Raw genomic sequence first — 14,028 nt, 5'->3', positions numbered from 1 at the left:
TTGTACAGAGATAATCTGCTCAAAGGACGTCTGTCCTTCAGTAGGAAATCCAACCATCAAATTGTACAAGTACTCTATTGACACAAAGCAGGTGGCATTCTTATTAGTACGCTTCTATAATTAAAACTTCCCATTATTACAAGAATGAAGAATTGTGTGTGCCTTGTTAGGTTGCACAAATATAGCCATGAAAACAAAAGCTCCCATTCATAGCTGTCCGTTGAGTTGAGCATAATTGTTAGTGAATACAAAATATCTGAACTGCAGCATAACGGGTTAGCTATATATCTTTCCTTGTTGTAAACCCAACCCTACTCAGACAGCATCCTTTACAATAACTCCAAGCAATTCAATGGCTACATTCTGACATGAGAAAAGGATATAGAATTTGTCCTGGATATTTTTTTTTCTCTGTGCTTGTGTGTACTCTATCCTGTGAATTAGTTTCATTCTGAACACAGCAAAGGGCACACAAAGTGAAGGGCATGGTACTCAGCAATGAAACGTTTCCAGTCATTAGCTTCCCAATGTGAGTTCAGGGATGTGAACAAAAGTACCATAGGAAAAACTGCTTCATTTTCACAGAATACGCAGACAGCTTGACTCAGTTTATCAGTCCTTTTCCTATTATTAAAGTGAGCTTAAAATGTATCTTGATTTTGGTTGCTGAAAATTGATAAAATAAAACATTTTAAATATGAAATACAGTAGCACTGGAAACATTTAATTGCTCCTGACTCCAATCTGAAAGAACACCTTTGGGATGAACTGGAATGATTAATTGGAAACATTAACACAAATTGGGTTGTAGTTTTGAATTCCAGAATGTTAAGCTATCCTCTGTTCTCAATACAATTCTTCATTATCATATAAACCAGTATAAACCATCATATTATGTTTTACAATAAATATCTAAGGACTCTCTCCTCCATAGTGCGACTGGACTTGCGTAGCTTCTGTCTGTCTGTAATCTGATATCATGCTTCCACATTGTCAGTGCAAATCACTTTGAACTCATCCCCAGTGGATGATTGAAAAAAGAGGCAATGTTTACTCAGTTGTGGTTGGAAAGAAGGCGTGATGTACTCAAACAATGTATCTGTGACACACACAGCATTGGGCCAGCTTGGAGAAGATTGATATGACAAGGAGCCATTTTACTGCCGCAGTACAGAGACATCACAGTAACCAAACGCCTTGTTCGCTACAGATAAGGAACAACTGGGAAAAACAACCAGGACGCAAAATACATACAGCCTTGGCAAAAAGTCACTTGGGGTTAATGAATACAATTTCCCACACGAGCGTATCATGAGATTAATTAACTCTGAGCTGCTAAAAAGCTACAGGAAACAGGACCCACCTCCCCCTTTCACCATTGTATTACACAGCATAATTTTAACACTGGAGAGAATCATGTTAGTTTGTTCCAGCCTGTTCTGTTGCAATGGATAGTTTAAGTAGATTAGTTATAATGCTGTAATTACCATTTTATTAAAACACACCGTACATGTTATTACCTAGTTTTTACTTTATTGGCTTAGTTTGCTTATTCTGGGAGTACACTATGGTTTAAAAGGTGTACAATTGCATGAAAACCGTTAGTATATAAAATGGTGGTACAATGTTAAAGCTTCTATGCTTGTTGTACCCAAGGGCATGCCACTCTGATGACACATAACACACCAAGGGACAGATGGATGTACTGTGGAAGTAATAGATATCATTACCGAGATATTGATATGCTTAAATCAAAAGCAGCACTGTGGTTGTATTACTTTTTTGCAGCATCAAACCATAGTATGCATAGCTGTACCCAGTTCTATATCCTTAAATAATAAGTCTGCAATTACCAAATAATTGTTTTATTCTCTGTATAGCAATTCCATGGTTTAAAATCTACTGTACCAAGATGTGTGGGAAAAACTGCACAGAATCAAAAGATATGTGATTGATAGCAATGACCCATGCAAAACAGTGACTGGTCTCCACTCAGATAACTAGCATCTACAAGGAAGAGCAATCGATCAATACATGTCTTTCTTGGACAGGACACCTTTTCACTGTGAGAACTGTCTCACATTTAAACTAAGGCACATTACCCAGTGGGCAAGGATATGAAACTAGGGCAACATGACAAATGCATGACAACAGGACACTCTTAAAATCGTTAAATGTTAGTTTTTTTTTTTTTTTAAAGAAAATTCTCTGGGCTTGATCTTAGTCTTGCTTTCATTACAAGAGCAGCATTCCTTATAGGCTAGAACGTCTGCATGTGAAGGATGGGGAATCTAGCTGGCCCCTGTCCAGTATATCAATCAATGGGTGCTTTGGGGGTCAGTCTCAGAAAACGCACAAAGTGTTTTTTGCCTACCAGCCTCAACAAACATCAAAAGAATTAAACAAGGATGAAAATCATCAATAAATGTAGTGTTTACAATTGAATCAACCTGTCTACGTTGAATAATACTGATGGAATAGTTCATAAATGTCCTTCAGTACATTCACAGTAAGTTCATTGGCCACACTGTCAGATCCCACGGTGCAGGGTGTGACGCTAATGAAGTCTCATAAAAACTGATGCAATGAACCAGTATCCCACTGGGGTAAAATCTTTTGACTTTTTACTTCCATCCATCATTTTATATATTAATTTAAAATTACACTTTAAGCCTTAAGGAGCAGAACTCACCATCGTCTTACTGTGTGATTTCAATACATGCTGAGCTCTGAGATGTACACAGAACCGAAAACCCAAAGGCTTGTAACAGGACATCAATATCTGCCAGCACACCATATATGACTGGTGAGTAGCCTGTGGCATTGCCTTTAGCTATGGGTTTGTCTTCTAAGCTTCACAGAAGTCCTTAGCTTCATTAAAAAACAGATGAGACTTCCAGATAAAGAAAATGCAGAAGATATTAGAAGTTCATGTAATGCTAATATATATATTACGCTTTGGCCTGTCCCAACACTTTTGGTTATGGTTTAATGTTAAGTTCTCAAAAGGAAGAATTTTAAAGATATGTACAGGTATACAGATTAAAAAGCCATTCGTCTATTGCTAACTTAAAGGTTTTATGTTTTTCGAAATCTAATTAGCATCTACTGTTGATGAAACGTCCACTACAGGGTTTTATACTGTCATATTGCTTAATCAAAAAGCTTGACCTTTAATTTGCAATAGAAGTCAATACAGGTTATACATTATCATATGAGGCACTACTGTGGCTATTGATGGACCAAAAGAGACCAAAAGATTCTGAAATATTAATTAAGACAACATCGACCAACTCAAACCCCGGGAGGTTATTAGTCAGATATAATGAATTTTATTACATAACGTGACTATGATGATCACTTTACTGTATTGAGCTCACTCTGATTGTTAACATGCTCAGTAAAATCTGACAATTTCTGGGCAGAATCCATCTCCACACTGCAAAATGTCATATGTATTTGCATTTCTCGACACTATATCAATTTTGGCCAAAGTGGCTTTTATTCTTCTGCATTTATGCTCTCATTAAAGCAACAAATCTTGAATTAGGAACATGGTAGAGATTAACATGACATGGGCTGTAAAATGAATTAACTTTGTTGAGCACACACCAGTAAGCAATTATATTTTTAATTCCACTTTGTCACAAAATGCTGGGAAAAAATGTGATACTTCTAGCATGCTTATTAATTTCCTATCACTACATGCTTTATTGCATCGCAGATTAATAATAAAGTGATATCTTGATAGTTTTTAGTTTTGAACGTGCCCTATTGAAAAAGTTTTTCAAGTCTGTCAAAATATTAAGCGCTTTTATCAGTGCTTCTCCGTCTCATACAAAGTGATATGCAACTAAAAGAACAAAATTGTTTATTGATCTGACCGTGAGCTCTTTATAATCTCCCTGACTGAACCGTATCATTTTTTTTTAAAGCTTTTGATGTATTTATCTGATGAACAATTATTTAACACCATAAGACGAGAACAAAGCAACACAATCACTCACCAGTCACACTGTTCTTGGTTTTCTTTCAGTCATCCTATTCAGTCTAAGTAACACGGCAGTGAGACTTTCTATAATGTGGCTGTGAAGTCAACTGACATCTGAAAAACAGTGTTTGTTTTCATTCTTAAGAAAGGGACATAACTGAGAACGACCTTGTCCATTAATGGAAGACTTCTTTGCAAATGGTTCTGCATTCAGATGACTCCCTTTGTTTGCTCATCATAATAACCATGATAAACACGTAAGGAAAACATTCACACTAGTCAATGTATATAGATTTAATCCTGTAGAAAAATGCAAGAAGGTGTGGGATGTGCACAGGTACAGTGTTATCCCGGAGGGCACAATAAAGATGGTGAGTGGGTAGACTGGAGCCACCAAGGTGTTGCTTAAGATTCACGTAGCTGGTGGGAGACAGGTGGTTAACTCACCTGTGGTCGCGGGTGGCCAGTCACCAAACATGTTAATTCCAGGGTCTCCCCTTCTTTTATTGTGTACACCCTCTCTGTGTAGCGCTCCTCCTCGATGTTACATGCATGGCCCGAATGCACGATGCGCACAGTAGGGGGAGCTGCAAGGAGACAAAAAGAGCAGTCAGCATGGAGACCACAGGAGAAGGTAATGGCCTCTTCTTCATCATCAAAGCAAAGTGTTAAATTGCTAGTTCAACAAATTTACCAACAGCCATTTGAGCATCGCATTGTCTGCACATGTAAACAGGATTTAACCTGACAAACAACTGAAGGAAATGACAGGCCTGCTGTTTGGCATTACTGAAAATGACATGCCATTTGCACAGTAAATTTGAACACCGTAAAAACTGAACAAAACAGTGACAAGTGTCTCCAAATCCTAATACATTTATTTTATGCTGTAAAGCACATATTGTATATTTCTAAGCAGGGTTGCTTATATAATAGGTGCATAGGTACAAAGTGTGTTTTCATGATTTACACGGTTTCTTATACTTTTTACACATTTAATTTAACTCAACCAAAGCCTGTATACTCTTATTTACTGGGAACTGGGGGGGGGGGGAAACATTGCAAACAGTAAACCTTCATTTCATTGTATTTTATCACACTTTGGGACCAAACACAACGTATTCAGCATCAATGCAGCAACCCATAATATTTATCAACCTTTCAGGTGTAAATTGGAGTTGATTCAAATAAACCAGTTTATAAAATAAATAAAAATAGATTATCAGCCTCTATATTTGACATAGAACCAACCATAACCATATCTTACTTGATTTTATTCAATGATCAGGACTCGACTTGTGCCTGGCGCAGCACAATTTTCCTGGTATTGATTTTCTTTTTTTTCCAAATAGACCACACTCACAAAAAAGAAAATGCCTTTTCCTTATAACATTTTAATGTCTGAACTGCTCGACCTGAAGAGCCTTTGCGTAATGTCAGTGTGGTTAGAAAGTGTTTCCTCAAAGGGACAAATTTTCATTTTGAGATAAACCTTTCCTCCTTGTTAGGAAAAACATATTCTAATGTTAGAAAGCAAGACAGAGTTAGAAATATAATGTCTCTAAATTACCTTTTGAGGCAGAATGGCCCATGTTAATGACTTTTGAATGCATACAGTCTTTCTTTTTATTCTTCTTAAATCATAATGTTGTTTATGAGTTCAACACAATGCATACCCACTACAATAAATGCCAGTTTCCACCACAGAGGGAAACATAAAACTGGTAACACAGCTTCAGTACATCAGCAGTCTTACGCTAAACACCATTATTTTGCAAATGAAGTTGTGACGAGAAGACCAGGAAAAAATGATTACAGAATTTAAATACAAAACACACGAGTACACAAAGCTCCATGAAGTGTCTTCTAGTGTAACCAATACCTTATGCTTCTGGGGTAGTAAAGGCCAGTTTTAAAACTGTAAAGTAATAATGGCCTGCACTTTCATTTCATAGCTACTGAATGAATGTTTACTTAGTGTGAAGAAACTGGCTGTAAATGTAATGTGCAAGATCAAAGGCTAGCTGCACTGCAAACAGACAGGAGTGTACTAAAGGACATCAATGGACTACTACTGTATTTTTATTGTAATTACTTCACAATTCGTTTTCACTTCAAGAGGAGCTACATAAAACCTAATGACTATGTTCCACTAACTAAAATGCCTTTAAATATATACAGAGCAGTAAAACAAATTTGTATAAATTACACTTTGACACTCCCACAATGCACCAGGTATATTTTCTCTGGTCGTCCAGTCACTGGTCCTCTCCCGCCTGGACTACTGCAACTCCCTCCTGGCCGGCCTGCCTGCATCCACTACCCGCCGCTCCAGCTCATCCAGAACTCTGCGACTCGTCTGGTATTCTCTCTGCCATGATTCGCACACGCTACTCCACTGCTCCGCTCCCTCCACTGGCTCCTGATACCGGCACGCATTCAGTTCAAGACTTTGACCCTCACCCACCACCGTCTCGACCACACTGCACCAAGCTACCTTCAGACACTCGTCTCTCCATACATCCCCTCCAGACCACTGTGCTCCTCCAGTGCCAGAAGACTAACTCTGCCTCCTCTCCACTCTCCTTCCTCCAGAGCCGCTCCTTTTCATCCCTGGCCCCTAAATGGTGGAACGACCTGCCCACCGAAGTCAAAACAGCAGAGTCCTTGACCTCATTCCGGCGCTACTCAAGACGCATCTTTTCCGACAGCACTTGTAATATTAGTCCTCTATCCCTGCTAGATAGCACTTCACAGTTTTATTATGCTTCTTGCGTTCTTGATTGTTTTCCTCCTTGCTCCCTTGCCCATAACCCCTGACTGTGACCCTACATCTTGACAGCACGTAGCTTTCACCGTCCAGGATGTAGGACCTCACTTACTGTACTTGTGTAAATTGTAATTGTAATTTGTAAAACTTATTATTTTGAATTGCTATGTTTTAGTTAAATTGAATTTGTAATGATTGATGCCTTGTACTTACTGTATTTTTGCACTTATGTTGTAAGTCGCCCTGGATAAGGGCGTCTGCCGAGAAATAAAAATAATATGAAAATAATAAGAGGGTTTTAACCAAAGTAAGAAATAAAAGGAGCTGTATTCTGTCTTGGGTCACTTAAACCCCTGTACAGATCTGATCGGCTGTACGCAAGATTCAACACTATGGCAAGAGGTAGGTTACGCACGCATATGTTAAAACTGCAGGAAAGAAAACAAGTGCTAGGCTTTCTTTTGTATGCCGGATGCCTGTAATGAAGCATGGCCTGCTTTCCATTCTATGTAATTATGTCTCCTATTTTTGGAAAATGGGTTCCCCCCACCCCTGACTTCCCTAAAAGAATAATCTATCACATGCTGCCCTCTCTCTTAACAGTATCGCCTCACGGGCCCAGGGAACAGAGATTCTTGGCCTCCTATCAAGCACTCCTCAGAGCCTAATGACAGAGGAACACCGGCAACGCCTGCTCTCTGCCAGCAATTAAGAGCTTCAGAACTGTTTGCAAAGATTTTAAAATTGGCATCTGCTTAATGAAAATCTTCCCAGACATGTCACAAAGATGACAATTTGTAAAGATATAAGATAAGGGCAACTTCTGAAGTGACACTGAATCTGAGTCGTGTTGGGCGTGCCACCCAACATTCTGGAATGTTCCGATATACTTTTGATAAATACCTCGAACACCAAAATGCCAACTTTATTCAAATGCACACCTGTGTATAACTATCACTCAAAGAGTTACAGCCTACTTGCTATTTTTTCAGGGTCTGACTATTTGAAGCTGAGCAGAGGAGCAGGAAAGCCATCTCAAATTCCTGGAGTCCATATCACTATGACTAGGATATTGCATTTATCCTCAAGACACTGTTTACACCATAAAACCATTCGATTTGTAGACTTTTAATGAGTTTGCGGTGAATGTTCTCAAGATGGAATTCTTTTTATCCAGCAATTAAAAAAATAATCAATTTACTAAGGTGTTTTGCACTACATCTAAAAATTGATTGCAAATGCTTAATTAGTGGGCCAACTGAAAAGCTTTCAGATGCTTAAAAAAATGTAATTGTGGGACTTGGGGTTATCTCCAGTTGCAATGCACCTGATGGATCATAAAAGAAGGGAAAGTTATGAACATAAACTTAGATTAAGCAAAAAAAAAAAAAATGATATTGGAAAAATGCATAACAGTTGAAGACTATGTTATGTCTCGGGAAAAGGCACTGTAAGTTGAATCTGATTTTCTCAGACAATTCTAATTCTATAATAAGGGGTTGACAACCAACTTTTTATAGAAATTACCATAAAAAATGTAATCAACAATTGATGATACACACTGTACAGTATGAATATACACCGATCAGCCATAACATTATGACCACCTGCCTAATATTGTGTAGGTCCCCCTTTTGCTGCCAAAACAGCCCTGACCCGTCGAGGCATGGACTCCACTAGACCTCTGAAGGTGTGCTGTGGTATCTGGCACCAAGACGTTAGCAGCAGATCCTTTAAGTCCTGTAAGTTGCGAGGTGGGGCCTCCATGGATCGGACTTGTTTGTCCAGCACATCCCACAGATGCTCGACTGAATTGAGATCTGGGGAATTTGGAGGCCAAGTCAACACCCTGAACTCCTGATTCATCAGACCAGGCCACCTTCTTCCATTGCTCCGTGGTTCAGTTCTGATGCTCACGTGCCCATTGTAGGCGCTTTCGGCAGTGGACAGGGGTCAGCATGGGCACCCTGACTGGTCTGCGGCTACGCAGCCCTATACGCACCAAACTGCGATGCACTGTGTGTTCTGACACCTTTCTATCAGAACCAGCTTTAACTTTTTCAGCAATTTGAGCTACAGTAGCTCGTCTGTTGGATCGGACCACACGGGCCAGCCTTCGCTCCCCACGTGCATCAGTGAGCCTTGGCCGCCCATGACCCTGTTGCTGGTTCACTGCTTTTCCTTCCTTGGACCACTTTTGATAGGTACTGACCACTGCAGGCCGGGAACACCCCACAAGAGCTGCAGTTTTGGAGATGCTCTGACCCAGTCGTCTAGCCATCACAATTTGGCCCTTGTCAAAGTCGCTCAGATCCTTACGCTTGCCCATTTTTCCTGCTTCTAACACATCAAATTTGAGGACAAAATGTTCACTTGCTACCTAATATATCCCACCCACTGACAGGTGCCATGATAACAAGATTATCAGTGTTATTCACTTCACCTGTCAGTGGTCATAATGTTATGGCTGATCGGTGTAATTACAGCATATGTAAACAGATACGTACTTTTCACTAAGAATGTCTATCACTTTTTGTACACAATGACCCCCTGTAACCCCAACCTACTGCAGTAGGGTATTTATGGTTACCTGGTAGCCTATATGCCAGGGGCCTGATAATGTATTTTATTTATATAGAGTTTAACAAGCCGTTTCTCGAGTAGAACAAGCTTTTCTTTTTTTTTCTTCCGGCAGAAAGCAGACAAAATGATTCATTACAGAAACAATTATTGAAGACACTGTATGAATTACGACTTGCTGTGGATTCATCACCATCAATAATGTTACCTACAACAACTTGCTGAAAACTGACGGTTGGAAAAAACATCACTTAAAACACACTTAATTTCACACATTTCAATTTGATTTCTAGTTCGGATACAGCGAAGTTTGGTTCACTTAATCTATCTTTTCAACCTCGGGACAGAGTCCTGATCTGTTTATTACAATGCAACTGGCTCAAGATCCAAGATTGGATCAATTTAGTACAAATCGGCCCAAGAAATCATACTGACTGGGTGACCTATGTATGTTTGTGAGCTGCCCAAGTTTGCCGTACGTGTATGAGAAGTCGTAACATTCGTGTAAATCACCGAGAGCCATAACTGCAAATTGCGGTAAGTCAAACTGCTGTATTTAAATAACAAGTGTATTAGATTACTCCTTTATATACTGTAATAATGAGTATCAGACTCTGAAAGATATATATATATTTTTAATAATAATAATTAAATAAAGGTGATGATGGAGTATCCCACACAGTGCCCAGTTAATTAGAACGGCTGTGACTGCTGTGCAAACCCTAGGACACAACACACAGTAACGATCTGCCACCCTGAGAGCCTACAATTAGTCCACAGGGAGGCCTAGATCTGACAGCAATATTTTAAGGATTCTTTATTGGGCATGCATTAAGCGTGGGTTGCTAAATAATCGGTATAAAGCTCGGTAATATAATAAAACTATTGACTGATATATACCCTATGAGATCCAACACCTATCCAATGACTGATCAAACAAATATGATCTGCTTCACAGGATTAGCAGATTCATTATTATAAACAGAAAACACACAACCGTTAACCATTGCAAGCAATTGCATCTTTGTTAATTGCCTAATAAAACAATATGATAAATTTGTCCATGTGTGCTGAGAAGCCAGTTACCTGCAGCTAATGATTAATACCACCTTATAAAACGATCTCCCCACTGCACATGAGCAGGGCCAGTTGTTTGTGCTCTCTCAGTTTGAGCCCAGAGCTTTGCGCCGCTATCTTGCTTTCCACACAGATCAGTATTCAGCGCAGGATTAGTGCCTTGCAAGACGGTCTTTTGCACGCAGCCCTGCGAGTTCTGCTCTTAAGGCTATATGTCAATCCAATAAAGTAAACCAAGTGTAACCTCAGATATGAATGCTGGCTACCCCTCTCATTGTGGTAACTTTATTACGCATTCTCTGCGATGGTCCAGAGCACTGACTCTGGTCCCCATAAACTACACGGAATCAATCAGAGACTCCCCCAGAGGCGGCTGTGATGTTTAGTAGGATCGGTGGAGGCCTGAACTGACCATCTCGACGTCTAAAGGGCTTGTATTGCAGTTTAAATGCAGGGAACATCAGGGGAGCCTAACAGCATTACCATTAGACAGTTAGTGCTGTCCACACTGCACAGTAAAAAAATATCTTATTATGGAACACCAGAGGAGATCAAATTGGATTTGGTCCCTTCTCTAACAGCAGGACAGCCAGTAAGAAATATCTCATTTTTCTAGCCCTCCGCACAATACCCCCCCCCCACCACACACACACACACACACACACACACACACACACACACACATTTAAGCCAAAGAATACACATTTTAAGCAGAGCAGGAGATTCTGAAATGAGAAATATGCTTTGGCTTTTTAGAGATCTGTGCTGAATGTGAGTTGTGTGAGACAAAGATGTCCATTAAATGAATGTTACGACAAGAAAAGTGACCTAAGCTTTGGTGAAAATACGTTTCCCATTCTCTTCATGCCAAATCAAGCCAAGGGGGACTGCTGTAATGCACTCAAACTCCATCCATCTGCTTTAAAAGGTGTTAAGATCTTATGTTACCGCTTAAAAATGTATTCAAAATGAAACTAACAACCCAAATCTCCTACAAAGTATTGAAAGAAGAAACAACTGATAGAAAAAAAAAAGACTAATAGTTAAGTGAGGGAAGAAATCACCCAACATGCTCAAAGGTGCATTCTTTTAACTGTAGCCATTTATTACAACGTGTTGTTAAAGCCACCAATTTATTTTAATGGCACATAATATCTCTGTGACATTCAAAGTCAGCAGTATTATAATTTGTCCTAGCTCCTGCCTATTCAAGTTTCATTTTTTAATGTTTTCCATTTTTTATTTTTTTTTATAAATCTAAAAGCACTTGCAATTCTGCAGCTAGCACTCAAAGGACTGAAGCCGTGCACTTATCCCTTTTCATTATTTATTTCTGGAATTTCAAAAACCTAACTACTGAACTACGGCTAAAAATATTACAAGTGACAGCAAGCTGAAGCTGATGGCATGATGTCAGGCTGATGTTAGAAGTGCTAAATTAATTTGTTTTTGGAGTATAAAGTTATAGCGAGTAGGATGCTTCTTGTTCGGGTTCTGGCCACAGTGGTATTGATGAGAGAAGCTAATAATAGGACAAGTATTGAAACGAATAGTGCGGTCAATGATAGTACGGTGAAAAACTGTGGCACCTATCAGTAGATTACTGTGCTATCTTTTTTTAAATACTATTCTGTGAATCATGAATTAAGTAAGCCCAAGGCATCAAATGATTTTACAAAACCAGACACCACGGCTTTGCATAATTCTGAGTGACCTTTGCAGATGATTAACTGGTAGCTGTTGTAAATGTGTTTAAATACTACAGTTAAAGACATGCATCTAGAGAACGTAAGGTAGTGCATTCTACTTTAAGCTTTTTAAAATATTATGAGTAGTAGTAGTAGTAGTAGAGGAGAAAAGGAGCACATGGATGATGTGTAGGGTTTTTGTGGTTCTACAACAGAAAGGATTACCAACATGTCTGACGTTCAATACACAAGCCACCTCAAGGTGCTCTTCTTACAAACACACGAGGTCCCGCAGCTCCCGGCTGATGAACTGCACTCCCCGAGAGGAAGACTGTCTGTGACTGCGAAAGAGAATCAATCTCAAGCTGTTCATTAGGCCTGACCTGGTTACCTGGAGCGAGCTCGGATTTGCAGTGTGAGACAATGACATGAACCAGGCTGATGGGGGCCCTTGTTAAGTGTCTCACACAGGCATCTAATAATAGGCGCTCTCTGTGTTCTCCGTGGGAATCGGAAGCTCCCGGCCGCTCTCACTGCCAGGAGGATTATTGTGCGACTCGGGAGAGCAGCCTCCTATTAAGGAGCATGTTACACTAATAATGTAGATACACCGCTGTAGTCACCGCAGCTGTGGTCAGGCACTGTCACTGCGCCTCAGTCATGTGCCGAAGATGTCAAGGAGTAGGTAGGCAGGCAGGCCTGCTGACAGCATACATCTCATGCTAGACCAAGTCATCCCTTTCTCGGTTACATATGCATAGGATTTGTGTTTTATTTTATGGTTTAGCAACAATAACAGATATAAAAGAATAACACAAAAATAAAAAACTGGAGGGTAATACTTCAAGGACAAAAAGGTGAACTATTTTATAGCTAGTTTTGTATAATACTATGCCTAATTCTGAATCTCAATAACTAGGCTGAAAATGGTCGGTTAAATTCATGAAGACAGCATAATTAAAATGGTTATCTTGGTTTGGAATCGACTGCAGGAATTTGCGTAGCCAACATGAAGTAAATTATGCATTAGTCCCAGGGAAACGGCAGCTTCAACAGCAGTCAATTACGCAGTTGCAGTCTATAATAATCCAAAAAACAAATAAAAAACAGTCACAAATAGTGATGTGTATGACTATCAATAATTGCAAAGCTGTTGTCGACGATGATTTGAATAGTCGCCCCCCACCCCCTTCCACTCATTCAAAATGAGACCTACATTAAATTCAAAATACAATGTTAGGTTCTGAAATTACGTAACACAACAACTTTAACAACTTTGTTAAGTAATCATTAATAAACATTAGGCTATGTAAAAGATACCTTCCTATTAGGAGAAGTACAGAAATGGCATAAAAACAGCAGTAATACACATTACCTGTCAACTCTAATGCATCTCATGTCAGACTCTCGTATTTTGCATGCAAATGTAATTTTTTCCCAATATTGTCACAACCTCTTCCATTAATTACAATTTCAAATTAACTATAAAGGTTGTGACTTTTTTGTTTAAAGTAACACTTGTGTATACAATATGGTCATCTCCAGAAAACTATGCTTAAGAACTCAATATTTTGCAATTACAGCTGTAACCTGATGAACCAAACAGTTTAACTTTTTTAAATTATTCATTTTAAATTATTCATTTTAATAGTTCAGCAATGTGAGCTGTGATGCAAATGCCTTAACATTTGGCAATGTTTTCTGGTTATAACAGTACAACATGTATTAGATAATCTAGCTACCTAATTTAAATCAATTCACTTAACTAAACAATGTGCTTTTCCCACGTTTTTCAAACCATACTAAACATATAGGCTACTGGTCTATGTTATATCAAATCAGAAACATATCTGTGCATTTGAGTTCCAGTGAATACAAAATAAATAGCCTATAGGCAATAGATTGATATGTATGTAACAAGC

At 39.1% G+C, this 14,028-nt stretch overlaps 1 protein-coding gene across 1 annotated transcript in view; it reads right to left on the bottom strand.

The window, feature by feature from the left end:
* LOC136716794 (MAM domain-containing glycosylphosphatidylinositol anchor protein 2) overlaps positions 1 to 14,028 on the bottom strand; it is a 186,002-nt gene that overhangs the window by 125,717 nt on the left and 46,257 nt on the right. The window contains exon 2 of the mRNA XM_066694181.1: positions 4,439 to 4,578. Within this exon, the coding sequence (XP_066550278.1) occupies positions 4,439 to 4,578 (140 nt within the window). The remainder of the gene's footprint in view (positions 1 to 4,438; positions 4,579 to 14,028) is intronic.

This window comes from Amia ocellicauda, chromosome 21 (genome assembly GCF_036373705.1).
Source record: "Amia ocellicauda isolate fAmiCal2 chromosome 21, fAmiCal2.hap1, whole genome shotgun sequence".
Taxonomy (NCBI): domain Eukaryota; kingdom Metazoa; phylum Chordata; class Actinopteri; order Amiiformes; family Amiidae; genus Amia; species Amia ocellicauda.
The sequence above is the reverse complement of the archived record's forward strand: the minus strand, read 5'-3'. Positions and strand labels throughout refer to the sequence as shown.